This window comes from Carassius carassius, chromosome 37, assembly GCF_963082965.1.
Source record: "Carassius carassius chromosome 37, fCarCar2.1, whole genome shotgun sequence".
NCBI lineage: Eukaryota > Metazoa > Chordata > Actinopteri > Cypriniformes > Cyprinidae > Carassius > Carassius carassius.
Genome location: NC_081791.1, coordinates 23,926,981 through 23,954,506, shown reverse-complemented (window position 1 = coordinate 23,954,506; position 27,526 = coordinate 23,926,981). Strand labels below are relative to the sequence as shown.

Here is a 27,526-nt window from a genome sequence, read left to right as displayed (position 1 = left end):
TTTGGTTTTGGCCCTCTGTAGTTGTTTAGTAAATTTTAACCAATGGGATTAATGCGCTGATGTTTGCTTTTTTGGAGACAATTATGCATCGAAAAGAATCATATTTTAAAAATATATAAACTCTACAGATTTGAATCTGATAACGGAATTTAAATACGATTCTGAATCTGAATGAAAATGATTTTTAAAAATCGTGTTTCCTAGTCCAGAAATCAGAAACGAGCATGATAGGTCCAAGCCGACCAGCGCTGTGAAAAGTAACAGTTACCACGTGACATGTCTGTTTTAGTTTGCCTCACTAGTGGACCTGGTAGTAATTTACTCATGAATAATAATTATAATAAAATACTGTATTACCCATTAAATTGAAAATAAACTGTAAATAATTAAAATAAGCAAATTGTTCTTTAGAAACGAATGGGCCACTACGCCACGCCCACATCGATAGCCGTGTTGAAATTCAACCTGAATTCTACTCTCTTGTAATGCAGCGGCGTGAAGTTGTTTAGCTTGTTGTGCTAACCTGTGTCTGATTGATCCACTGTTTGAACGCTTTAAAAAGTCATAGTTTACTTTTGGTTTACATCTACATCCCTTGCAAGCTGACTGATATGCACTGATATCCCTCAAGTGTTCATATCCGGCTAATGTAACGTTACAGTCTCTTGTAAACATTAAACATTCATTTCTGAGCTTTTCAAAGCTGTCAAGATGCCCGAAATCAGAGTTACACCTTTAGGTAAGAAGTTTGCTTGATTTTTAAATAAAACGTATTAAAAACGTTATATAAGTTAAATATATAAGTTAATGCTTAACAAATAATATCGTGCAGGAATTAACGGTATTAGTAATTTTATGTGTATATATATATATATATATATATATATATATATATATATATATATATATATATATACATTAAATTTGATATATTTAAAATAAATATGATAATATAAATGTTGATATTAATATGCCTTCTAAATGTGTGTATCTGTTGTTTTGCAGGGACTGGTCAGGATGTCAGCCGCAGCTGTATTTTGGTCTCCATCGGAGGCAAAAACATTATGCTTGACTGTGGGATGCATATGGGCTACAATGACGATGTGCGTTCACTTGTTTGTATTTTGAGCATAATAGTTGAGGACTATCCCCTTAACTTTCCGTCTTCATTTTCAGAGACGTTTCCCAGATTTCAGTTACATTACTCAAAACGGTCGCCTCACCGAGTTCTTGGACTGTGTTATTATAAGGTTAGTTTGTATTTGACATGTTATCTGACTGTTGTGTGTTTTTTTGTTCTTCACTGTGATTTATATATATTTTTTTGTTCTGCTCAGTCATTTCCACCTGGATCACTGTGGTGCTCTTCCTTACATGAGCGAGATGGTGGGTTACGGTGGGTTACGACGGGCCAATCTACATGACCCACCCCACCAAAGCCATCTGCCCCATCCTGCTGGAGGACTTCAGAAAGATCACCGTAGACAAAAAGGGAGAGACCAACTTCTTCACTTCACAGATGATCAAAGACTGCATGAAGAAAGTTGTGCCACTCAACCTCCACCAAACAGTTCAGGTGAAGTTTACAATTCACAATAATGAAGTGAATTAATTTTATGTATTGTTATAAATGAAAAATAATTAATAGTTTTAGTAAACTCAGTAATGCAAGTAATTTTAGAATTTTAATCATTAATTTATTAATGAATTTTAAGTGTTTTGTTATTGTAAAATTTCCTTATTGAAAATGTTTAAACAAAAACATTTTTGTTTTACAAAAACGTTAGCATCAAATGAATTTATAAATATTTGTAATATTTTTTATTTATATTTAAATAAATATTAATATTATTTATTTGAATCTACTGTTAATGCAATTGTTTTTTTATTGTGTAATAATAATAATAATAATAATTGTAATTGTTATTATTCAGTTATGCATGTACATCTTGTGATATTTCTTTCATTTCTTAGTTTCTTTATTGTAATAAAATAATGACATTTTAAATATAACTTTTTAGATGTATAATAATATTTTAAATCTAATGTTTTTTTTTTTTTTTATATGTAGAATTTTTTTAAATGTTCTGATGGATTTTGCTGTAGTAAATTTCCCCCACTGAAATTGTTTATGCCAGAACGTTATTTAGTCTGATTTAATTATTTAATTGTTGCATGTTTTTTTTTTGTTTTGTTTTTTTAAGGTTGACGAGGAGCTTGAGATCAAAGCGTACTATGCAGGTCATGTGCTGGGAGCCGCCATGGTTCAAATCAAAGTCGGCTCAGAGTCTGTCGTCTACACAGTGAGTGTCACATTGCTAATTACTTACATACTCCAATTTTAAGATGTTCCAGCTGATGACATCATTTGCAAATGATATATAAATCTGTTGTTATAGGGTGATTACAACATGACACCAGACAGACATTTAGGGTGAGTAAAATCTCTTCTTTTGTCATTATTTTATGTACATGTCAGTTCGATTAATTCAGGTTAAATTAAGTCAAGTTTAAATTCTCAGAGCTGCTTGGATTGACAAATGCCGGCCAGATCTTCTGATATCAGAGTCCACATACGCCACCACAATCAGAGACTCCAAACGCTGCAGGGAAAGAGATTTTCTCAAGAAGGTTCACGAAACTGTGGAAAGAGGAGGGAAGGTAATTAAGGCACATAAATATATGTAGAATTCAGTTGGTATTCGCTCATGCAGACAGATTTTAAAGCCTTTTTTAACTGTGTGTGTGTTCTGTTCATCCCGGTGTCTCTGTTTTAGGTCTTGATTCCAGTGTTTGCTCTGGGAAGAGCACAAGAACTCTGTATTCTGTTGGAAACATTTTGGTGAGCTTGTACAGTTGTTTGCTGCGTAAAGTTTTTGAATATGTTTAATATAGCGAATTCAGTTAGAACACACTCATAAGCTCTGTGTTGGAACAGAATTGTGTGTAATTGCTGGCTGTTCGTTTTACCAGGGAAAGAATGAATCTGAAAGCCCCCATTTACTTCTCCACCGGTCTGACTGAGAAAGCCAATCACTACTACAAGCTCTTCATCACCTGGACCAATCAGAAGATCCGCAAGACCTTCGTACAAAGAAACATGTTCGAGTTCAAGCACATCAAAGCCTTTGATCGCTCGTATGCTGATAACCCTGGACCAATGGTGAGACGACTGCAAAGAAATGTATATAACTGATCATTTATCATTTAATCTGCAAGCCTACAAAGAGATATAATTGCATTTTTATTATAAAAAATATTATCTATTTTAATTTCATATTAAATGATACATGTAGAAACTTATTAGAATATTAAGTAGTATTAAAAAAAGTAGATTGATTTCTTTAAATCTGATTTTCTACTATTTATATTAATAAAAAAATTATCTAATACATACTGTATACTCTGATAATTGATACATTATTAATGGATGTTTATTGTAAAATTATTATTACTATTATTTGTATTATGATGATGGTTAAATAATGCATGTAGGAGCCTTTCAGAATATCAAACATGACATGTTAAATCTTATTTCTTTAAATCCGTCGCCGAATAAATCAGTGAAAAGTAAATCTTTTTGGTTATCATAATCAAAAGGTTTGAGATTTGGTTTGAATCTTGATTGCCAAGGCCTCTGATTTTGTTTTTAAGTCCTAGGTAGAGCTAGCTTTTTCTGCTGTTACAGAATTATCAAAAAATAATTGATAGATTGTTGGAAAGTGGAACAAATGAGTTCATGATATTCTGGAAAAACAGAGACATTGATATTCTGTTCCATCAGGTTGTGTTTGCCACCCCTGGAATGTTGCATGCTGGCCAATCGTTGCTGATATTCAAGAAATGGGCCGGCAATGAAAAGAACATGGTAAAACTCCTTATGTTACTGAGACTTACGTATCACTTCAACTCATTCAAAGCCCGCTCTGGCTCGAAATAGAAGATATGTTTATTGAGTTTAATATATTTATTTCCTAGGTCATCATGCCAGGGTACTGTGTGCAAGGCACTGTGGGACACAAGATCTTGAATGGACAGAAAAAACTGGAGATGGAGGGAAGAGCAACGGTAATAACTGGCACTGCAAACACCGATTTTAACTGAGCTTCACTAGATGGCATCAGAGAACTCTGAGCTGTAGTTTATATTATCCACAGTTTCCCATAATAATCTTTTCATTTTTACCCTCTCTAACCACACCTGAACTTTATTTACGTCAAACCTCTATAATTTACATATGCATCTCTGGATTTAAGTCTCATGCACTAAAAGTTTAAAATACTTTATTTTTTTGGAAAATATGTTTTCTCTTATGCTCACAGAGGCTGCTTTAAAAAAAATGTAACTACAATTTAATATTGTGAATTGTTGCCATTAAAAATACCTGTTTTCTATTGTAATATATTTTAATAATAATAAAAAAAAATAACTGAGTAGTAAATCAGCATATTAGGAAGATTTCTAAAGGATCATGAGACTGGAGTAATGGATGCTTTGGGAGTAATAACAGGGATAGTTATATTTTAAAATCCAGTATAGAAAACAGTTATTTTAAATTGTAATGATATTACAGTTTTTAGTGTATGTTTGATCAAATAAAAAGCGAAAGTGATGTGACGTGTGGCCAAGTATGGTGACCCATACTCAGAATTAGTGCTCTGCGTTTATCCCATCCAAAGTGCACACACACACACACACACACACCGTGAACACACACCCGGAGCAGTATAAATGCAGCCTTAGGTGAGCATAGAAGACTTCTTTGGAGCCATAAAAAAAAAGATAATTTTTCCAAACTGTTGGCTGGTGTTGTATGCGGGGTATGTGTTTAGTTGGATGTGAAGCTACAGGTGGAGTACATGTCCTTCAGTGCTCATGCTGACGCCAAAGGCATCATGCAGTTGATCCGCATGGCAGAACCCAGAAACATGCTGCTGGTGCATGGAGAGGCCAAGAAAATGGAGTTCCTCAAAGACAAGATCGAGCAGGAGTTCAGTAAGTCATTTGAACTTTGGACTGTACGGCATGCTTGCTAATTTCCAGGTTTGTGATTTTTTTTTTTTTCTTGTGAACTTTAGGGGGTACAAATACAACACAACATTTAAAATATGATCATTTTAAATAGTGTACTTTTCATGTTGTCATTGTGCTGATGTTTTACCCCATGCAGGTATCAGCTGCTATATGCCAGCCAATGGAGAGACGACAAGCATAGTGACGAACCCCAGCGTCCCCGTGGACATCTCGCTCAACCTACTGAAGAGAGAGATGGCTCTCGGAGGTGTTTATTGACTCCCACCGACTCCTTTATTTGACCTGAAATGCCAAAATGTCTTTTTGTCATGTGGTTATGTGGGTCTTGTAGTTTTATGCTTTTCCTCTTTTAGTTTGAGTTTCTGGATCCCATATATAATATAAGCATGCATTATTGATTTTACAGCGTGCACAAATTAAATTGATTTTTGTGTTTACTTTCATTTGGTATGACACATTCACTAACTGCAATAATATATATTTTAACATCAACATACAAATACATTGTGACGGGATTTCTTATGAAACTTTATCACAGGTCCCTTGCCTGATGCTAAAAGGCCTCGCACCATGCATGGGACATTAATAATGAAGGACAATGTAAGTCAGTTTATTTATTCATCATTTTTTTGACTAATATAAGGTTTCAGACACTGTTTTCTGAATATGTGTGTCTGTGTAGAGTCTGCGGCTGGTTTCTCCAGAACAGGCTCTTAAAGAACTGGGTCTCAGCGAACACCAGCTGCGCTTCAAGTGCCGTGTGCTGCTCCACGACCCCCACAGCGACACCGACACACTCGGCCGCATCTACACACACCTAAAGAGGTCAGCAAACTATACCACACACACTTTTCTGTTGCAAAAATAGATGCAGTTAATCATGCATGTAACAGGGTTAACTAAAACTATTAGAAACTTTTTGTTAATTGAAATAAAGCAGAAATACAATTAAATCGAAATATTAGAACACGTTAGAAAAATGTAATTAATCCTAAATTTGATATGTTAAAATAATAAAGGCTGAAATGTCAGATTACTTACTAGAAATAAATAAAAAGAAAACGTCATCTAAAACTGCAACTGAAATAAGAACAAATAAAATCTAGATAGTAGTAATTCTAAAAAATAATGACAAAATGCAAAACAGTTACTAAATATGAAACTAAAAAAATAAATTAATTAAAGCTTATTCTAAATATTTATAAAAACTGTAATAGATTATATAAATAACGCAAAAAATGACACTGGTACTGTATGTATATTACTTAAAGCAAAATTTTCTAACCTTCAGATTAATTCAAGCTTGAAGGTCATGTTTTTCCAAGTCCACAGTGGTGTGGGATGTGTTAAACCCTGATTTAACACTAAAAGGTTGGGTGAGACTTCTTCAGCAGTTTTAACTTCGGAGACACAGTTTTGTGACGTGAGATTGAAAGGAGACCAATGGAAACGGGGCTCAAAATGCCACAGCAAAGTACAGCTTTATTTAAGTTGGGGGGAAAACTTTTTTTTACTTAGAGTCACTGCCGATAGCCCTGTGGGCAGCACGCTGACATACAGCACTGCTGCGCTACGGGCGTCCCGAGATAGAGTCCCAGCTCGTGGACCTTTCCCAATCCCTCTCCCACTTCGCTGAACTGTCCTATCAAAGCAAAAGCAAAAAACACAACTCTGCATCCGTCCATCCATCAGATGGTGAAGCAAACTTTGAAAGTCTGATTGATGGACAATTTACTCTTGTAAACCTTTTTTAATAAGTTAAAGAGATTGACAAAGCAGTGTCAAACTTGTAGTTTGAATCTGAATCACTTAGACAGTAAATGATTCAGAGCTGGAGTCATTTATTCAGAGAGTCATTTATTCAGGAAAGTTTGATTCAAATAAAACTTGCAATCATTTTAGGTTTTTGGAGACTTGCATTAGTCTATCTACAGGCCTGTTATTCATATAACAAAGTGTAATTAAATATCCATGACAAAGCTTTGGTATAACTACAATGGAGTTTTAGTGCCATGTTAAAGATTACGAGGTTCAAGTCATAATATTTAGCGAAAGTTGAAATTATGAGAATAAAATTGTAGCAATGTGAGAATAAAGTCAAAATATTTTGAGAATAAAAAATACAAATTACGAGAATAAAAAATACAAATTACGAGAATAAAGCCAAAATATTTTGAGAATAAAGTCAAATGATGACAAATTCTTCAAAATATTATAATTTACAGGTAATACATTTCAAAGTATTAAAATGTATTAATTGGTACGATTTAATTTTTGTAATTATTCTCTGAAAATTTTGACTTTATTCTTGAAACATTCCGATTTTATTCTCTTAATTTCAACTTTCTTGTAAAATGTTGTCATTATTCTCGTAATGTTTCGACTTTATTAAAAAAATATTACGACTTTAATCTCGTAATCTTATTTTTTTCTATTGTTATTTAACGTGGCACTAAAACGCCATTGTATGTAATCAATTTAAATCAATTCTAATAAATTCTAATATTTGAATTTGTTCAAAGTTAAAAAAGCTATCCAATCAATAAACCGTATTCATTTTTGGTACTCGGTCATTTCACCCAAATGTTCGCCCTTCAGTGAATGACACTTTTACCTTTCCTCCAGCCACAGTGTAAATGCCAGTCCCTATGGGCAGCTATGTGGTTCCTATATGTGCATTAACCATACATGTGGTTCATACTTTAATAAAGGTCTCATGAGAGGTCAAGTCTGTTTTTCGTTCTTTGTGTTCCTGTAGCTCAATTGGTAGAGCATTGCGTTATCAAGCGCAAGGTTGGGGGTTCGATTCCCCGGGAACACATGATAGGTAAAAATTGATAGCCTGAATGCAATGTAAGTCGCTTTGGATAAAAGTGTCTGCTAAATGCATAAATTTAATTTTTAATTTAATTTCTTACAGTGTATTGAAAAGTAACAGCATCCAGCACATCCCAGACGGCACCGTCATCGTGGAATCCATCGTTATTAAAGTGACATCCTCGACCGAGGAGCCCAACCTCAAAGTCATTCTGCTCTCCTGGAGCTATCAGGTGAACAAATGTGATGATCTAAATCTCTAATCATTTAATGTGGATTATATTGTGTCAAGTAAGTTATATTTTGGGTTTGTTTATGTGGAACAATGCACTTGTATTTTTTTTTTTTTTTTGGCTTGTGGTCACATCAGGAATTTACAGCACCTCACTGCCCACAAGGGGAAATTATTGCACTTATGTTTCCAAACCAAGACTGTTGTCTATCACCAAGTGCCTGGCATAACAAACATGCATAAAATCACATTCTTCAGTATATTGCAGGCTGTCAAAAATGGATTGCAATTGAAACAGCAACAAGTGTGTGAGAGAGTGTGAATATGTGGTGTCACCTTCTCGCGTGGTTTACATTACATTTGTCTAATATTGCATCTTCTAAAAATGTCTCTGACCGCACTTAAGACACACTCAGTGGATTCAGAGCTTGTACTTATTTAGACCCTTTTTTTAAATAAGCTTAATTTTAATCCGTAGCGATGCAATGGATTGATCAAAAATGACCGTAAAAGGATTTAGAATGTTACGAAAAAATTTTATTTCAAATAAATGCTGTTCCTTGGAACGTTCTATTCTTCAAAGAAATATAAGAACTTTTTCTTGAGCCGCTCAAGTGACACTGAAGACTGTAGTGATGGCTGCTGAAAATTCAGCTTGGCATCAGAGAAATAAATGACATTTTATTAATGAATAATATAAAATATATTAAAATAGACATCTGTTATTTTAAAGTGTAATAACATTTTGCAAGTATGACTGGTTTTACTAAATTTGGCTGAAATTAATGCAACCTTGATTTTAAAAGACTTAAAAAAAAAAAACTTTTGAAGTGTGTATATATTGCATTTTAGGATTTGAGATGTACAATTTGAACTTGTTTCTCATTGTGTCCCTCAGGATGAAGAATTGAGCAGTTTCTTGTCTACGTTGTTAAAGAAAGGTCTGCCTTCGTGACCGGAGACACTTGATGACATTTGATGTTTGTCATTGGTTAAGAAAAATGACAATAAAGCTTTTTTTTAGTAAAATTGACAGAGAAGGCTGTAATTTGTGAAAATATATTTATTTCTTAGCTGTAGATAAAAGTTAAACAAAGTTTTTTTTTTTTTTTTTTAAAAGGTCAGTATTCATAATTTTGAAACAAAATGCAGTGATGATGATACAGACATTTACATCTACTAATATATGTAATATTTAAATGGTATGAAACGAGACACAAAAAAAAATACAAAATTCCATGAACCACTGAAATGACAGTCAGTAAAATTCAGAGCCGACTCAGTTGGGAATCAGTTTAGCTGCCAAGATCATTAAAAAAAGCCAAATATTGGCCAATATATCAGTCTATCAATAAGTTTCCTTGTTTGATTTTGGCACTGTATTAGTACAATTATATGAGAAAAATCCTGACTCCGATTGTTCAAGCCACACTGGAGTCCATATTTCTGTATTGCAGTTTTTTGGCTTTACGGATTAATTTTAGGTGCTTTCTTTCCTCTCTTGAAATAGTTCAGTTGGAACGAAGCTTTCAGAAGCTCAAAAGCTATTGGAAATGGAAAAAACACCCATTTTCTTCTTCAGCCTCAGTCTTTTGAGCCTCCACTTGTAGTGACCCGTGGCAAAGTAGTACAGAAGCGGGTCCAACATGCTGTTTAGACTGACCAGAGCCATGGTCACCCTACGGATGATGAAAATCATGTCATTCTCTTTAATGTTTTCCAAGCGTGTCATGAGGTATGCAAGATGCACGATGTGATAAGGAAGGAAACACAGAAGGGTGATGGTTAGGATGGCGTAGATGATCCGCCGTGCCCCGCGGGCGGTGGAGTTGTTGATCCGGGCGATGCGATGGGCCACGATGGGGTAACAAACCAGGATGACCGCAGAGGGCAGAAGGGATCCAAAAATAAGACTGCTTATGCTGTAAGGCGCCAAGTCGCTCCACTCTTTTTGACTGAAGCCCTCAAAACACATTTTCCCTTTGCTTGATAATGGGCATTTTAACATAAATGCCAACATAGCCGACCCAGAGACCAACCATACAGCGGTGCTCACCAGCGCTGTGAGATTCGTGTTGCGAAGCTTCAGGTAGGTGTGAGGGTGGAGGGTGGCGATGTAGCGGTCCACGCAAATGCAGGTCATGAAGCTGATGCTGATGTAGATGTTGGCGAAGAAGATCGTACCAGTGATGCGACACATGGCATCGCCAAATATCCAGTTGCTGTCATTGAGGTGGTAGTGGATTCGAAATGGCAGGGCGAACAAGAAAATCATGTCAGCCACAGCCAGGTTTATGATGTATATGTTTGAAGGAGATTTCTGTTTGATTTTAAAGATGAAGTAATACAAAGCTCCGAGGTTTCCAATCAATCCGAAAAACAAGACCAGACTGTAGACGGGTGTAAAGAGATAGCGCTGGAAGTTAATTTGGAATTCGGTTATGTTTTCCATGTCCTTGGGTAAATAAGATTTTAGAGATCTGCTCGCATCAACTGCCACTTGCTAGAATTGTAATAAATGCATTGTTCGTTATTTGAGTTAGTACTGTGATTTTCGGTTCCCCATCGGGATAGAGGTGAAAGTCCGTGAGTTTCTGCTGTGAAAAGAAAATATTAGTGGAGTTTATCATGTAAATCACCCTAACGTGAGGAATATTGCAAAAGGTGTTTATCATGCAAACAGCTGCCAGGTTCAATACAACGTTAGAATTTTTACAAGTACACAAAATGAGTTTGCTAAATCATGTCAAAACGTGTGGCTGCACTTCTAAAAAATGGGAGAAGTATATTTAATCGTTTATGGATTAATTGATCAATGCACTTCCATTATAAGTGCCTCACTAAGAAATGAACATTGTGAGGTAATCAACGAGTCCTGTCGATGGAGTTTAACTTGTACTGAACACTGAATATTCAGTTAAAGCAAAAACGGACTTTTATGGTGATTTATAATTTAAGAAACGTATTAATTTATACAGAAATATAAAATTGAAGCATACACCACACTCACAAAATAATTAAAATAACTTTGATGTAACTTACAGTAGAAGCGTCCTTAATCCTGTCGACCCCGCGTTAATGTAAAAAGCACATTATTTTCATAGCAAGTCTTATGAAAGCTAGCTGTTGTTCTGTCAGTGGTGGAAACTTATTGTGAGCACTGTGGTTTTACGCCGTGATATGAAAGGACAGAACAGGAAATCCAGAAAATGCAGCCTCCCCCGGTGTTCTGAGGGCGCTGTGGGGGACATGCAGACATTTTAGCTCGTGCATTACATGTTCCACTCAATGAACTGTCGTGTCTAGAGACTTTAAAGGTGGTTGTGTAAAATGAGTCACACTGGAACTGAAGGGTGGTCGTATAGTGCATTGATTGAGAGTGAAAGTGCATTGTACGACCAAGTGTAGGCTACGACCAATATAGGCCTATCAGTCGTTACTCTCCTTTAGCTTATCGCATTGCTTCTTTTCTGTTTTTGTTCCTCTTGTGTAGAATCAGATTTGCTGATTTAAATTTGTCTCTAAAACCTAAAAAAAAAAAGTTGTCTTTATGTGATCTATTTGACACTAGGTGGCGCATTAAGGCTGTTATAACAGATATTATGGAATACAAGTAACATTTCTTCAACCCAACCAAATTATATTTTATCATATATATCAAATTTCATCTGCTATTATTTTTCTATGATAATGGTGCTTTCCAAGGCAGTCATTACTAATACTATTTCTATTTTAACAGCTTAAAGCCCTAAATAATTTAATCCTTCTTGTGTTGAAAATTCGATTTAAAAAAAATGCATATTTTTGAATGAAGTGTTCAAAAATATACTTTGCCCTCAATGTAGGCTTATTTCAATCCAATAAAAAATAATTTATTTAGTAGCTACAGACAATCAATGAGGACAATCAATTTCATTTAGGATTCTGTAAAAGCCATCTAGCGGAATGGAAAAGGCTGTGTTGAAGTTTGAATCAGAGAGGACAAGAATGAGATTTGTGTTTTGGTTTAAGGGCCACATTGTGTCTGATGGCCTCTATGTAGTTACAGATGAATTCAGTGAATACAACCCCATCACATTCCACACTTCCTGTGAGGATGAGCTTGGCATTCAATATGGAAAAGGGCTCTGAAATGCAGCTTTTCCGTTGTGGAATTTATAAACTGATTGTGAAAGAACAGCATTTTGTTGGTTAGCATTTCAGCTCTTGATCAGTGGCTGAAAATCGATAGGATAAAGTGCAGACAAGCATGTTTTATCAAGATGATAAAGAAACTATGCTTTCACTGTTAAGATAGCATGGAGAGATCTGAAACAGTCTTTCTTCCCTTCATTTTTGGTAAATGTATTATTGAATTATCTAAAATGACTGTTTACATTAAAAAAATCTGAGTTAATTTAGTATCACAGGTATATTATTTTTTATATTTTAATTTGTTTTTATTTTTTATAATTTTTAACATGTCTGTACAGCTATTAGAGCAGTAACAATTTATATTTGGATACATTCACACAAAGTTGCATTGCATTCAAGTACATGATATTTTGGTTACACTTTACATGAAGCCTTTATATAATGCATTATACATTTTTTATGTATTTTTAATGCATGAATTATACCTTTTAATGCACCTCATAATGCACTGGTGTATAATTATAATGTATAGTAATTGTATCCATAGTTACAGCATAATACATTCTAAAAACATTTATTTATATATTTATATTTACATACTTGGAAACTAGAACCTTGTCCTTTTGGCAAATCCACTGGCTTTCTTCAGCAACTGAAGCATCTTAAGGCCGAATTAAAAGTGCAAGGATGGTAAAACTGTTAAATCACCAGAAATACAGAAGAAACTGAAATTGAGCAGTCACCTTCTGTAACATCCTGCCCTACATGTGACCTCTCATCTAATGGTCTGATGAATGTGAGAGTTGACTTCATCTAATGTTGGGAATCTGACCTATAAATAGGAGCAGATGGTGTTTCCCGCCCTCACCACCTGCTCAAGAGAAGCTTAGGATTTTCTGGAAATCATGTGAGGTCAGATGCTTTTTGTTTGGCATGTAGAGAGTCGCATGCTTGCAAGAGTCCATTCAAACACTAGCTGCAACAACATATTGCTTTTCTTATTGAGTTTACAGAAGTACTGTACAAAGTGTAAATCCCAAACTGAATTACATGTATTCAGAATTTCCTTTGACTTCTTGTGTACCAAATTAGTAGTTAACTCTAAGTTGTAATGTGGCAGAAAGTTTTTGTATGTTGCATTATTGTTAGGGAGGAAAAAGAATATGCCAAATATGTCATTATGATTCAACCCATGGTTAAAAAATATAGGTTGAGCTGAACTTGAGAAAGAGATGAGTCAGATTCAGTGACGAATCATTCAGACTGGATTTGTGAAGTTTATTACAAGTTCAGACTAAAAGTAAACAGTTCTGAATGCATGAACACATCAAATAAGCCTAAAGGGATCATATGATGTGATTAAAATTTTTCCTTTCTCTTTGGAGTGTTATAAGCTCTTGGTGCATGAAGAAGATCTGTCAATTTGCAAAGACTAACGTCACAAAACCAAAGAGATATTTTTTATAAATTTAAGACTCTTTCACACCCCCTAAAACGTCTCGTTCAAACACGCCCCACATGTCTACGTCTCTATGTGGAAATATTTTCGTAATGCCGCCCAAATGTTCACGCAAAGAAAGAAGGCGTGGTTTCAGTTACACAGTTAGTGTTGAAGCAGTCATGTCAGAGAGATGCTGTGTGTACATGACAAAAAAGTAACACATTACATTAAACATTATAGGTAATATAATCTAAAATACTTTTAGATTACTTTTGACCTATCTTTTTTTTCTATTTAAATAGAATAATCTTCTACCATATTTATATATATAACAAAGAGTAATAAATCAATTCCATTTGTTGTTTCAAACAACATGAAGTTCAAATTAAATCAAAGTTTCCCAAACTGGGCTTGTGAAGGAACATGCAGGGAGATTATGAGTTTAATGAAAAGCTAATAATGAATTAAATCATAAAAATATTCAGTTAAAACAAATAACCATAACCAACATCAGTGAACCAAGAACATGCAAATGTAAAAAGTAACCGACTGAGTGATCATTTAAATTAAGATGAGTGTGTTCATCAGTAGTTAATGCAATATTGAAACACTTCTTAATAAAAACTAAAATTATATTTTCAAATCAAGTGGTTAAATGCTTTGTAACCACCTGACTAAGACTTTCTGGGAAAATATAAACAGTATCTATTTTAGAAAGGAAAATGTAAAAAATAAAAGGAAGGATTAGGGAGAATCAATAAATCATGAATAAATTATTGCTATTGTTTGCTCTGGTACCTATCAGCTACGCTCCTCAAAGTGGTTGCTTTTTAAGGTGCCACGAGTTAAAACCGAATTGGGAAAAACTGCTTTTTCTTATTTAGCACCTTGGGGGTGGAATAATCTACAAAAAGAGCTAAAGTTAGAAACCCTTATGTCCATAAATGAATTTAAAACTACTGTAAAGAGTGTTGTGATGGAGACATGTTCTTGTTTTTCTTGAGAGTCTCATTGTGTTTTTATATTTTTATTTTTAACATTTTGTACTTCTTCTTTGTACGTGAAAATGTAATTTGGTGTTTATGTATGCATTTTGTGTGCTTTGGCTGCTACCTTGGCCAGGTCTCTCTTGTAAAAGAGATTCTGAATCTCAATGGGACCTCCTGGTTAAATAAAGGTATAATAATTGTGTAAACATGTAATAAATAAAAAGTAACTAGTCTGATTATGAGCATTTTCAAATGTAATTTAATCTAATTACAAGTACTAAATTTTTGGAATCTGATTACATGATAATCCAGATTGCAAGTAATCAGTCACTACCCAGATCTGTAAATATTATCATGCATTAATGATTTTACAGCATTAAAAAAAAAAACTGAATGATTTATGTACTTATCTAGCACGCATCCACCAACTTCAAAATAACAAAATGTTTGCTCCATTTTGAATCTTATTAGTACAATTGTCCAGATCCTTCATGCTGATCCTAAAACAAGCTCTGGTCTGGTCAAATAATCCAATTTACATCCTATTTGCAATATGTTTCTCATTGCTACTTCAATTTTTCAGACCCATTAAATGTTTAATTGCTCCCAGATGGTCTAAAAAACAGCTTTATGGGTTTATTTATTTACTTTAACTGTTATAACTTGGCATTTAAAAATGCACTTGAGACTTATTTTAAGATGTTGGCATATGGGTCTGTCATTGTCTCATATGTTCTGGTGACTTGGACTGAGCTGCTGAATCTATTTTATTGGAGCTAAAGGATGTTAAGTAAAATTTAGTAGGCTGTGTTGCAAGACACAGTCATTGATTTAAATCAATGAGTTATTCCCGCTAATCAGTTCTAAAAGTTTGTCTGTGTAGCCGTTGATTCACTGAGATGATAAATTGTTGCCAGTTTATGGTTCTGATGGGAAGAATTTGAATCTCATGGAACAGAAAAACTAAAATCAGACTGCAGAGACTAAAACACTTCCCACAAAAAAGGCCAGAGTATGTACTGAAAAAATGCAAACACACTGAGGATGAATAATGGATCAGAGACAGACCGAATTAGAGAGAGAGAGAGAGAAAACATGCATAATACACTGTTGGCAAGAAAGTGGCTGAATCACTCCAGTGGCTTTCAGTTGTAGCACCTGCAGTCAGAAATGATACTGTGACATACTGTGTGTAATCAGTGGAGAGTTTACATCTTCCAGCTGGAGAAAGAGGAAAAGAGAAAAAGAGAGAGCACTGAGAAGTGCTGGGATCAAAAGTAGGTCATTCTCCCTGAGACTCGCATCTCTCGCAGCAAATCCCCCAATCCACACTGCTGCAGCACATGTGCCTGAGATGAGAGAAGAACCGACAAAATCTGAGCTGACAGGACACAGCCATATACAGCTGCTCATGCGCTCTGTTGTTCTGCTTTGGCCTATATTGACTCGTTTCTGTCTGTCTGTCTGTCTGTCTATCTATCTATCTATCTATCTTATGCAGAGGTGTCAGACATGAGCTATTAGAATTTCCTTTATTCAGAACGGTTTATTCTGAATAATCTGCTCCATTAATGAGATATTAAGATGTAGAATTCTTTATGGAATGCCAGCAAAAATAATGGAACAACTTCAACAGAAAAGATGGAATACTTCTTGTAAATCTCTCTCACGCTCTCTCTCTCTCTTTCTCTCTCCTCTGCCTTTCTTCATTACTAATTTAGATTGCTGACTCAACAGATACCAAAAAAGAAAAAAGAATACAGCTTTGATCTGGGAAAGTTGTGGAGAAATCTCTGGGGAAGAGAGACAGGAGAATGGGAAGTATCGCTGGATTTGAAAACGCTCTAATTGTAACACCCGTAAGAGAGCAGAGGAGGTTTGGCATGTGAGACGCAGCTGGAGGCTGAGAGCAGATACAGACACATGTGCTCTGGTGTCCTCACGATCTCACAGCGGCTGATTCCATCACTGCTGGTGTCCCGAGGCCCGGAATCACTATTTCAGTCATGCTGAAATGGAGAAACTATTTGCTGTTTAGTCACAGGAAGGTTTTGACTGAAGCTGGCCTGAGTCACTCAAATGACAACCCCATGTTGGAGCAGCAGCGTTTCGGGTGACCCGAGTTCAAGTCCTGGCCTGAGGTGCTTCATGATCCCATTCCCCTCTCTCCTTTACTTCTCTTCTCAAACTATCCTGTCAAAATACTGTAGGTAAAAGGTGCAAAACTGTTATTTTAAAAGACAAAACAATAGGCTTATCTGGGGCATTATAAGCTTTAATAATGGGAAATGTTTCTGAAAATATAGGACTGTACATTTTAATCAGAATTAGTAAATGATCTAATCTTCTTTATTGCTGCATCGAGTGAATCTCTGGATGATTGCTTATGGATTTGACTATGCAATCAAATTTACCCTTTAACAGATTTATTTCTGTATGTATACATGCATGTAACTCAAAAAGATTTAGATTCACGCTTAGAACAATAAAACACAATGTTAAAAACTTATTAGAGGTACTTTATGCAGTTTTGCTTTTAAAGTTAATTTTAACTTATTTTAAGGATGTTTAGCTATTTTATTTGGACATTAATGCATTTTAAATGTTCACTTTTATTGTTTGCTTAAATAAAAGTGAAGTGTTTCAGTGTGGTGTTTGCCTGTGGATAACTCTGCAACATTCTGTCTGTAGCACAAATGCTCAGTGATGAATTATGCTCTGATGATTAAGACTTTGAGCTAGGCATTTGTTCTAAATCTCAGTATGAGCAATAACAATGTGACTTAACTTCCTAGCCCACCTCAAACAAACTGTCACAGACAGTCCAAGCCTATTCTGACATCTCAAGTGTGAAAAAAAGGGAATGACATCATTCCAATTTATGGGCATGGCTTTCCCTGCGTGGGACAACACTGAACAATAGCTTTCTATAAAGACCCGGAGTAAAATCCGTGGGCCTGTCCCTCCCCCAGGCTGCCCCATTTCCTGTGAATAAATAATGCCCTCTATTTTTGACTTCAAAAAGGAAATGCGGGCTTTTGAAATGCTCTAATTTGGTTCTTGCCATAAAAATGCCATTAGAACAATTGACATGTTCATTTATCTAAATGCTGGCCATCTACTCATGAATGACCTTGTGGATTACAAAGAACAATAGAGATAATTATGAAGAGCCCATTCCAAATATGTCATTTAATTAAGTAGCTCAACTGTGATGTTTCAGATTTAGTATTTTAGTATCTTCTCCAGTGTATGCATTTATTTAATTAGTAAGGTGTGTGTGTGTGTGTGTGTGTGTGTGTGTGTGTGTTTGTGTGTGTGCTTAATTCAATTCAATTCAGTTCAAGTTTATTTGTAATGTTGCTTTTTATGATACAAATATGTTTATGTGCATATGACAGAAATTTCAGAAAAATTAATAAAAGACGTAGTCAACCAGAGGATGAACACTATTAACAGCAATCATGATATGAGGCAATCACACTTGTAGCATTATTTGTTAGTTCTGTATGTTGTTTCAGGGTTAGCATCATCTGAGGTCCTCTGAGGAGTTGACATCATCTCTTCGCATGTGTTCTGGATCCAGACTGAAGCTTGTGTAAATCCTAGTTACCACGGTATGTAAATCCTGTGGTAAAACAGAAAAACAAATAGAGACATAATTAGTGTAGCTGCTGTTCCAACCAAGTAAAATTTATTAGTTTAACCCAAGCTAAAGAATAATAATCTGCATTTGATCAGATATAACTGCAGTCCAAAATTATGAGATTCATTATTTGAATACTTGGCGAAAGAGATGTATTTTTAATCTATATTTAAACAGAGAGAGTGTGCTTGAACACCGCACGTTATCAGGAAGGCTATTCCAGAGTTTGGGAGCCAAATGCGAAAAGCTCTGCCTCCTTCAGTGTACTTTGCTATCCTAGAAACTACCAAAAGTCCAGCATTTTGTGACCTTAGGGAGCGTGATGGATTGTAGCGTGGTAGAAGGCTAGTTACTGTAGGTATGCAGGAGCTAAACCATTTAGGGCCTTACAGGTAAGTAATAATAATTTGTAACTGATACGGAACTTAATTGGTAGCCAGTGCAGAGACTGTAGAATTGGGGTAATATGATCATATTTTCTTGGCCTGGTAACAACTCTAGCTGCTGCATTTTGGACTACCTGTAGCTTGTTCATTGAAGATGCAAGACAACCACCTAGAAGTGTATTACAATAGTCCAGTCTAGAGGTCATGAATGCATGAACTAGCTTTTCTGCATCAGAAACAGGTAACATGTTTTGTAGCTTGGCAACATTTCTAAGATGGAAGAATGCTGTTTTTGTAACATGAGAAATATGATTTTCAAAAGACAAGTTGCTGTCTAATATAACACCCAGATTTTTGACTGTAGAGGAAGAAACAGTACATCTGTCTAGTTGCAAATCATAATCTACGAGATTCTGTGTACTGTTTTTTGGTCCGATAAGTAATATCTCAGTCTTATCTGAATTTGATAGGAGAAAATTATTGGTCATCCAATCTTTTACATTTTTAACACACTCTGTTAGCTTAGATAATTTATAAGTTTCATCTGGTCTCGTTGAGTTAACAGTGTAACAGCATAACAGTGGAAACTAATCCCATATTTTATAATAATATTACCAAGGGGCAACATGTATATTAAAAATAGCAGAGGACCTAGGACAGATCCTTGTGGTACTCCATATTTTATTGGTGATAAATGAGATGACTCCTCATTTAAATAAAAAAAATGGTAGCGTTCGGACAGGTAGGATCTAAACCATCTTAGAGCTCGCCCTTGAATACCTGTATAGTTTTATAATCGATCTATGAGTATGTCATGATCTATGGTGTCGAACGCAGCACTAAGATCAAGTAAAACTAGCAATGAGATGCAGCCTTGATCTGACACAAGAAGCAAGTCATTTGTAATTTTAACAAGGGCAGTTTTGTGCTTCGGAAATTCTTCAGTCAGGTTATAAGCAATGGGCATAAGAGACTTCTTTCAAAAACATAAAAAATAAAATAAAATACATTCAATATACTGTATATGACTTCATAAGAACATAATATCATAATAAACATCATGTTCTTCTGTCCAATGTAACTTGATAAGCAGCATTGTTTTGCACAAAATCCTCCACAGATGTTTGCATCTTTGCTGTGGCATTTATCACAGCCTGCCAGAATGCAAATCCCTCTTAGTATCAGGTTTCTCTGTGAGATCTACAAACACTTCCAGATTTTAATCAGTGCAGGAACTGTAGTTGTGTTAGTTTATTCTGCCAATTTCAGGGCAGAAATGGAATGAGCTTTGATTCTTTAGAGAACTCAGACCTTCTGACAGTAACACACTGAATCTGTTTTCATAATAGATTAAGGGCATGTTCACACTTGGCAAGTTTGGTTCTGTGTGACTCTGTTAGTGTGGTTCATTTGAATAAGTGTGAATGTTGCGATCCGAACCACTGAAAAGGTGGGTCTCAGTCTGCTTCTAAACAAACTACGGCGCGTTTCAACTGAATTACAGTATGAATGTAACATGAATCAAAAACAGGATATGATGTCACAAGATACAACCCTAAAAAAGGACAGAGTGCTTAAGCGAACCTGGTTCTTCTTGTTATGGGAGGTACAATATGTTGCCCATTAGAGGCATCAGAACCACCGTCTCCTCTGTGAAATTCATGCAGCTGTTTTGAATCGTTTACACATTTTATAGGCTTTATAGTAGTTATGAGCTGGTAAAAGTACCATCATATGTACACACATGCAACAAGCGCATTTAGCCCAGAACACAGCATTGTTTTGGATGTTCTGTAAGTTTGCAAAATATATGTCATAAAAGTTGTCCAATCAGGTTGTGACCATATCATTACGCCTTTTGTATAAATTTATGTTTGGTGTTAACAATGACAGTGTGAATGCTGAGAAAACAAATGTCTTCATTTTAGTTTTTGGTCCAGACCACAATCCCAACTAAAGTTTCTGTTTCCCAGAACATTACTGAACAGACATTCTAATGTTCTAACAAGTTCTAAAGTTTTCTTTACATAAATAGAGATTCCCTGTAAGTTTGGAGAATGTTCCTCTAACATTCTTAGGACGTCTTTTCTTTGGTTCCCAAAACATATGCAAATTGGAATGTTAGGGGAATATTCTGTGATTGCTGAGGAAAACAAATTACAAGTATAAACGCAATGTAAAATACCTGTACATTCAGCTCAAATTAAAGTACATACTGTGCATTCAAGGTCATGGGTTCAGTTCCCAGGTAATGCATAAACTGATAAAATTTATATTTGAAATGCAATCTATGCATTTTTGATTTGCTCTGGATAATGCCTAAATGTAAATCTGATATTATTAGTAATATTAACGACGTTCATTCAGTCCTAAATTGCTGTGCTTTTTTCTATCAATAAAACCAATATAATTGCCTTTGTTTTTATTTATACCAGCTTGTCTAGTGATGAAGTATGGCTGGCTAATGTTTATATTTCCACTGAGACTCTTATTCGCTTTAAATTCACATTTGGGGAATATTCTAAATTTATTTGTGACTGATTCAGCAGTTTTGACCCAGGAGAAACAATGTAGCAACTCGGTTCTGTTACATTAAACCTGTGGTTTGTGCTAAAGATGGCAATGAGCATTGCAGGTTTTTCAAGGTGAGCTGATCATCATGTCCTCAGTTTATTTGCCTTTAGTCAGCAAGATGCTAATATACCCAGCTGTTGTCCAGGCATTTTATGTGAATTGGTGCTGCTTTCCAGAGCTGAATATGAACTGGAAACATTTTAAACAAGACAGGAAAGAGACAAGCTGCCAAGTTAAAACATATGTTGAAAGATATCTTCCATGCTGCAGTAAGATTTTCTGAAAGAGGAGAATTCATAGTCTAAACATCCTTGTAGGATGAAAAAATGACTTACTGTATGTGTATATATAAACGTTAAAACTTTAAAAGCATAACATGAAAACATTCCTCGATGCAGTTCAAGGTTTATTTTTACAGTCTGCATGTAAAACCCCACAATCGCCTATTGTCAGACCAATTTGCACATTTACAGACTTTAAATACACGAATAACATATAATCTATGAAAATAAAATAATTATATAACATATAAAATAGCACATGACCTTTTACAAATGACTAGCCTTTATTTCAATGCAAATATAAGATTGACAAGGAGGTGTGTTGGACCTGAATAGATTTAGGGATCCTCTCAAAACTCAAATCACACAAACACTTTCACTTTTCTGTTACTTTCATTTATTTCTGTCACAAACACACACATGCACATATACTATTAGGATTTTCTTAGGGTTATTAACCAGAAGCAGTTTTGATCTTTGACATCTTGAGTTTTCATTAGACTTTGATCAGATTTTTATTAAAAACACATTCTAAATGTAAGCAAAGTAAATGGCAATAAATAAATAAATAAAAAGTGATAAAAGATGTATTCTCAATTTAATAATAAATGTTGAACACATGAAATATACCGAAGTAGTTTGAGTTTAGTCTGGTTAAAAAGTCCTTATGAGAAAATGTCAACAAATTATAATTTTTTTATTTTATATTTAGCTTAATTGTTATTTTACTTTAGTTAATTTAATTTCATTATTTAATTGTTTTCTTTGTTTTATTGTTTATCTCATTTGTAAATTTAATTTTAATATAATTTTATAATTTTGTCATTTTTTATTTGATTTAGCTTTCCTTTCATTATTTTATTTTTATTTTATTTTATATCTCATTTCATTTCATTTCTTTATTTTATTTTATCATTTTGTCCTTTTATTTTATTTTATTTCGTTTAGTTTTGTTTCATTTATTTTATTTCATTTAATTTAATTTCATTTATTTTTATTTTATTTATTTATTTTTCATTCGATGTAATTTGATTTGATTTTCAAAAATGAATAAGCATAAAAAAGACATAAGAAAAAAGTTTATACTCACGTATAAACTAAAGTCTGACGGTAGCCGTTCACGTTTTTATGCGTTTTAGTCAGAGTAGAGAAACTGCTGACAGTCCCTTACTGTAGCATTAGGAGCGAGTCTTGAGCTCCGTAGATTCACTCTCTGTCTGTGGAGTGAAGAGGCTGTAGTACCCATTTACACTCTTGTTTACTGACGGCGATGCAATTTCAGTTTTAATCTTTGGAAATAAATCGTCCATGATGACGGTGGATTTTGAAGACTGTATCAAAGATTCACCCCGCTTTCGGTAAGCTGAAATATCTGTTTTCCACGATACGTTTGTGATGAGAGGTTTAACGTTACATTGAGTTAGTTGGTTAGGTGCTGTAATTAAAAAATATCATGTTGCGAATGAGATATTACATAGCTTTTATATATTTCCAGTTGCAAGTCTTCAGTTATTTGCTATTCTGTTGTTTACTCACGATTCAGTTGATCAGTGAGTCGGTGCCTTAGACACTATGAATTCATTATATGCCAATCCTAGTCAAGCTGAAAAATGTATGCAATTTGAACAGAATTGTTACTGATTTATTATAACTAAGTTATTATTTACCAGTGAGTTGTGAAAAGCTGTTCGTAAGTCTCAAATCTGGTATGAGAACTGAAAGTTCGCAGGTTTGAATCTCAGGAGTGATTCTCCATTGATCACCATGGTGTTCTTTATCAAAATTATGACATAATGTACTATTTTGGTGCTAAAAAAGAGGTATGGTGTGGGGTTTTCCCCCTGTAAACACACAATAAAATAGTGAACTGTCTAAGCTGCCCTTTTCATTATGTGTGTCATGGTGTTGAAGATGCAAAATTGAAAAAGCACCAACAAAATAGTCCATTTGACTCGTACACTATGCTAAAGCTTGAGTGAAATTAAGTGATTGTTCACTTAATTCACTGCTATTGTGCACAAATCTTGTCTACATAATACTTGATCAACGTGAGGGTGAATATGACAGATTTGTAATTTTTTAAGTGAAACATGAAGGAGGCTAACTTGGCATAAAACCTCTACTAAATGAGTAATTAGTCTGCAATTTGTTGCTTGAGTCATTGATTTTACCCTAATTACCTGTGAGAACTGCATTACTCTGGTGCTGAACACTTACGGGTTTAATGACTGACTTAATGGTCAGGATTTACAAATCCAAATCTGTTCATGGAAAGACCTTCTATTGATGTGATGTTCCACCGTGTCAGCTGACTGAGCGTGAGAGGGATGCTTGGCCAGCTATCCAATGCCCAGCAGTCATTGATTTTCCATGATTCACTCAGCGTGGCTCATATATCCCATGCACTGATGTCCTGATGTTCCTCTCAAGGGCTCAGAGTAGTTTTTGGCTGTGATTACATGGGCACTTAAGGTTGAATCATGCACAGCATTTCTTCATACTTGTTTCTTTGAGTTAATGCTCTAAATAATGCCTCTTTGTCTGGGCTCTAAATATTAAAATGAAAATGTATATGCCAGTAGCGTCTAAGGATTTTTTTTTTTTTGCTCACCAATGCATCATTTATTTTGTCAAAATATTGTTTATATTATACAAAATATTGTCTTTTTTGTTTTCAGTTTTAATACATTTTAAAATGTAATTTATTCCTGTGACGCAAAGCTGATTTTTAAGCAAATTTATGAATTTTACTCCAGCCTTGAGTGTCACACGATCCTTCAGAAATCATTATAATATTATGATTTGATACAATGTTAAAAACAGTTGCGCTGCTTAATATTTTTTGTGGAAACTATGATCATTTTATCTCAATATTCTTTAATGAATATAAGGTTCAGAAGAACAGCATTTACGGTACTTAAATTCAAAATATATGTTATTGGTTACAATTTAGTGCATCCCTGCTAAATAAAAACTTAAAATAAAAATATAAAACCAATACTATATATTAAATAGTAAATTTTAGCCAATATTTCTCAGGTCATGTTTATTTGTCATGAAGCACACTGGGTATAATGCTATAATTTAAAGCAGAGCGGCTTGATACAGTGTAAATGTATGGTTGAAATGGAAATGGTTGAGAAAATTCCTTTCCCATCCGATGGCTCTCTTGACAATATATTCCGAGAAGAAGGAGGTAAGCTGCTCCAGCATTATGGTGGAACATGGGATCTAAAGAATTCCGAATGTCCCACGCACTGACTCTAGCTGTGACTGTGGTGAGCACCGAGATCCAGAGGTTAGACAAATAAAGCAGCATTCCTTTACACCCACATCCCCTCCTCAGCACCAGCTCCAGTTACTCCCCACGTGAGCGTGTGTGTCAGAGTGAGAGTGTGTGTGTGTGTGTGTTTGAGAGGGCGGCATATATAATCCCTGCTCCTAATCAAAGACTTCCAGACTGGGAAGCAGCAACTTAATGGATGCCATCTGGCTTTCTGAGTCAGGGCTCCGCAATCTCTTCAGGGATTTTCAGGAACTTTCTAATGTTTATAAAGAAACTAGATTGATAAATCTTCTCAAGGAGCCACAATGTGTGAGATTGAGATGTCATTCGTATCAGAGCACAAACAATAATTAAAACCCAACATTTTCAAACAAAAAGAATACTACTGTTTATGCTATGTAATATTTATGCTCACTGAGACTACATTTATTTGATTAAAAAATGCAGTAATGCAGAAATATTGTGAAATATTATTATAATTTCAAAGCACTGTTTTCTATTGTAATAAGATTTAAAATGTAATTTATTTCTGTGAAGCAAAGCTGAATTTTCAGCATCATTACTCCAGTCTTCAGTGTCACATGATCCTTCAGAAATCATTCTTATTTGCTGATTTGATACTCAAGAAACATTTTGAATTATTATCAATGAAAAGCAGTGCTGCTTAATATTTAATTATTTTTGTAACCTTGATACATTTTTTAGGATTCTTTGATAAATAAAAAAGTAAAAAAATAAAATAAACTTTTCTGTCACCTTTGATTAATTTAATGCATCCTTGCTGAATAAATTATTATATAAAATATTATTAACTTAAATATTTTTTTCTTGTCTTAAAATTTGAGTGTGGTTCAAGCCTTGATTAGCATCCTGGACACAAGTACTATATTAAGGGCCTTTTTATGGTGGTAAAAGATGTTATGTAACTAAGATTCCAGTTTGTTTCTGGGGTTTTGTTTGTCTAAAACATTTAATACAATCTACTTTCTTCACTTGTTGCTGCATGCTGCGCATTACCTCTGCATGGCTAGATTCACACACTGACTCTTCACATGGCATTCATGCATCCACACCCTGTACAATTATCCATCCCTGTCATCTGGAGCAATTCTGTTCCTGCCAGTATATCTGGCAACCCTCAAAGACCTTGCTCTTTGGACACAGATCGTCCAGTCACTCTGTGAATGGTCGTTTGAAAGGTCAAGGCCACAAAAGCGCCAGGAGGTTTTGCATTAAAAAAGTATTTTCTTTGTGCTCAATCAGAGATTTGGTTGGAGGTCATCTGTGTCATTTATGTGCAGTTTTCAGATTTCAGTTATATGTCTAACAAATATGGAACAGATTGTAGCCACCCTACTAAATATTCATCATTCCTGACTCAAGTGTACTATGTCACCTTCCCTTTCAACCAACACTGAGAGCAAATCAATGCATTCCAGCACCTGGGCAGAAGTTACTAATTTCATTTAATCTCCAGAACTTTCACTTCCAATCTCCAGTTTCATTTGAGGCCTTTTACTGTCTGGGGAAACACAAAGCACATTCGAGCCGGTGTTGTATGGGTGCTAAGCTTTTTTTTCATCCTGTGAAGCTTTTTAAGTTAGTGTTTCGTTGAGTGCACTAGAGGCTTTTGCTTGCATAAAATGGTTATGAGAGGTCATTGTGGCTATATTTGTCCTAGACCACTGAAACCGTCTCTACAAGACTGCATTTTGCATTCGGCATAAAACATTCAGTGGACACTGTTCAGATTATATTTAGGCTATTTGAAAGTGATGCGAGTGCTTTTAATATCAAGTACTAGTGATGCACAATATATCATTATATCAAAATATATCCAATATATCAAAAAATATTGTATATATTTTATTGTGCATGCTTGTTGTTCCTATATTTACATAGTGTTTTTTTTACTATTTTATCACATTTGTTAACATCTAATGCTTAGTTCATCTTTAAAAACACTACTAGTTTTATAACATTGTTAAATATAATCATTATAATCATAATCTCAAAATGAATATATATATATATATATATATATATATATATATATATATATATATATATATATATATATATATATATATATAGGTACATATACGTTGCATATATGTGTGTGTGAAACATAAATGTCATTGCGACTCTATTAAAAGATCCTTTAAAAGTTCCTGGAAACCTCAGTCCTTGTGACTTTGCGTGTCATTGCCTGAGTCTTGAATGGAGCTGCTGTTTATATGTAAGGGGCATATTGTGGGAAGAGGGCACATCCTCGTCCTGTTGCTGTGACCCGCAGCATAAGTTCAGTTTATGATTCACATGTGTCGTCTCCGGCTCGTTGCAGAATGTTCTCATTGTTCATGATGCCTCTCTGTCACACTGGCTCCTTTCACTGAGACCGATCAATTGGTTCAACATGATTAGAGACCAACAGCTGGATGATGTATGGATTCTCATGATCATGTGAGGACTGGAAGACCCAGTCACACCACATGAGGACTTCTGGACTTGTGTACAGATTAATTAAACCACTAGGTCAGCTGACTTTTGTTTGATGTGAAATTACAAAGACTGAAAACACATTTTACACAAACATGAATGCAGTACACCAAGTTGTTATACATGTTTAATATTGATTCTTTAAAGACAATCACAAAAGTTAAAATGTTCCTTAATACTAAAGCTAACTTGTACACTTTTAAATTA

General features: G+C 34.7%; 2 protein-coding genes and 1 pseudogene across 4 annotated transcripts in view; 2 read left to right on the top strand and 1 right to left on the bottom strand.

The window, feature by feature from the left end:
• The first annotated feature begins 658 nt into the window (after positions 1-658).
• LOC132118457 (integrator complex subunit 11-like) lies at positions 659-9,116 on the top strand (annotated as a pseudogene).
• Positions 9,117-9,224: 108 nt separating this feature from the next.
• Positions 9,225-11,501, bottom strand: LOC132117768 (lysophosphatidic acid receptor 6-like). Of its 2 annotated transcripts, none has more exons than XM_059527073.1 (2): positions 11,126-11,501; positions 9,225-10,680 (listed from the first exon to the last, which is right to left on the bottom strand). In XM_059527073.1, exon 2 carries the CDS (start codon positions 10,533-10,535, stop codon positions 9,621-9,623), a length of 915 nt encoding a protein of 304 aa, XP_059383056.1. In that variant the 5' UTR covers positions 10,536-10,680; positions 11,126-11,501; the 3' UTR covers positions 9,225-9,620. The 2 variants fall into 2 exon arrangements, with proteins under 2 accessions (XP_059383056.1, XP_059383057.1); XM_059527074.1 differs by having other exon boundaries at positions 9,225-10,677.
• Positions 11,502-22,734: 11,233 nt separating this feature from the next.
• Positions 22,735-27,526, top strand: part of LOC132118456 (arf-GAP with coiled-coil, ANK repeat and PH domain-containing protein 3-like) — a 75,375-nt gene continuing 70,583 nt past the window's right edge. For both annotated transcript variants that reach the window (XM_059528307.1, XM_059528306.1), the window contains exon 1: positions 22,735-22,892. In XM_059528307.1, coding sequence (XP_059384290.1) covers positions 22,843-22,892 — 50 coding nt within the window. In that variant the 5' untranslated portion in view covers positions 22,735-22,842. The remainder of the gene's footprint in view (positions 22,893-27,526) is intronic.

Excerpts from the sequence above, each read along its gene's own strand:
- LOC132117768 (XM_059527073.1), bottom strand. The coding sequence starts at position 10,535 with ATGGAAAACATAACCGAATTCCAAATTAACTTCCAGCGCTATCTCTTT.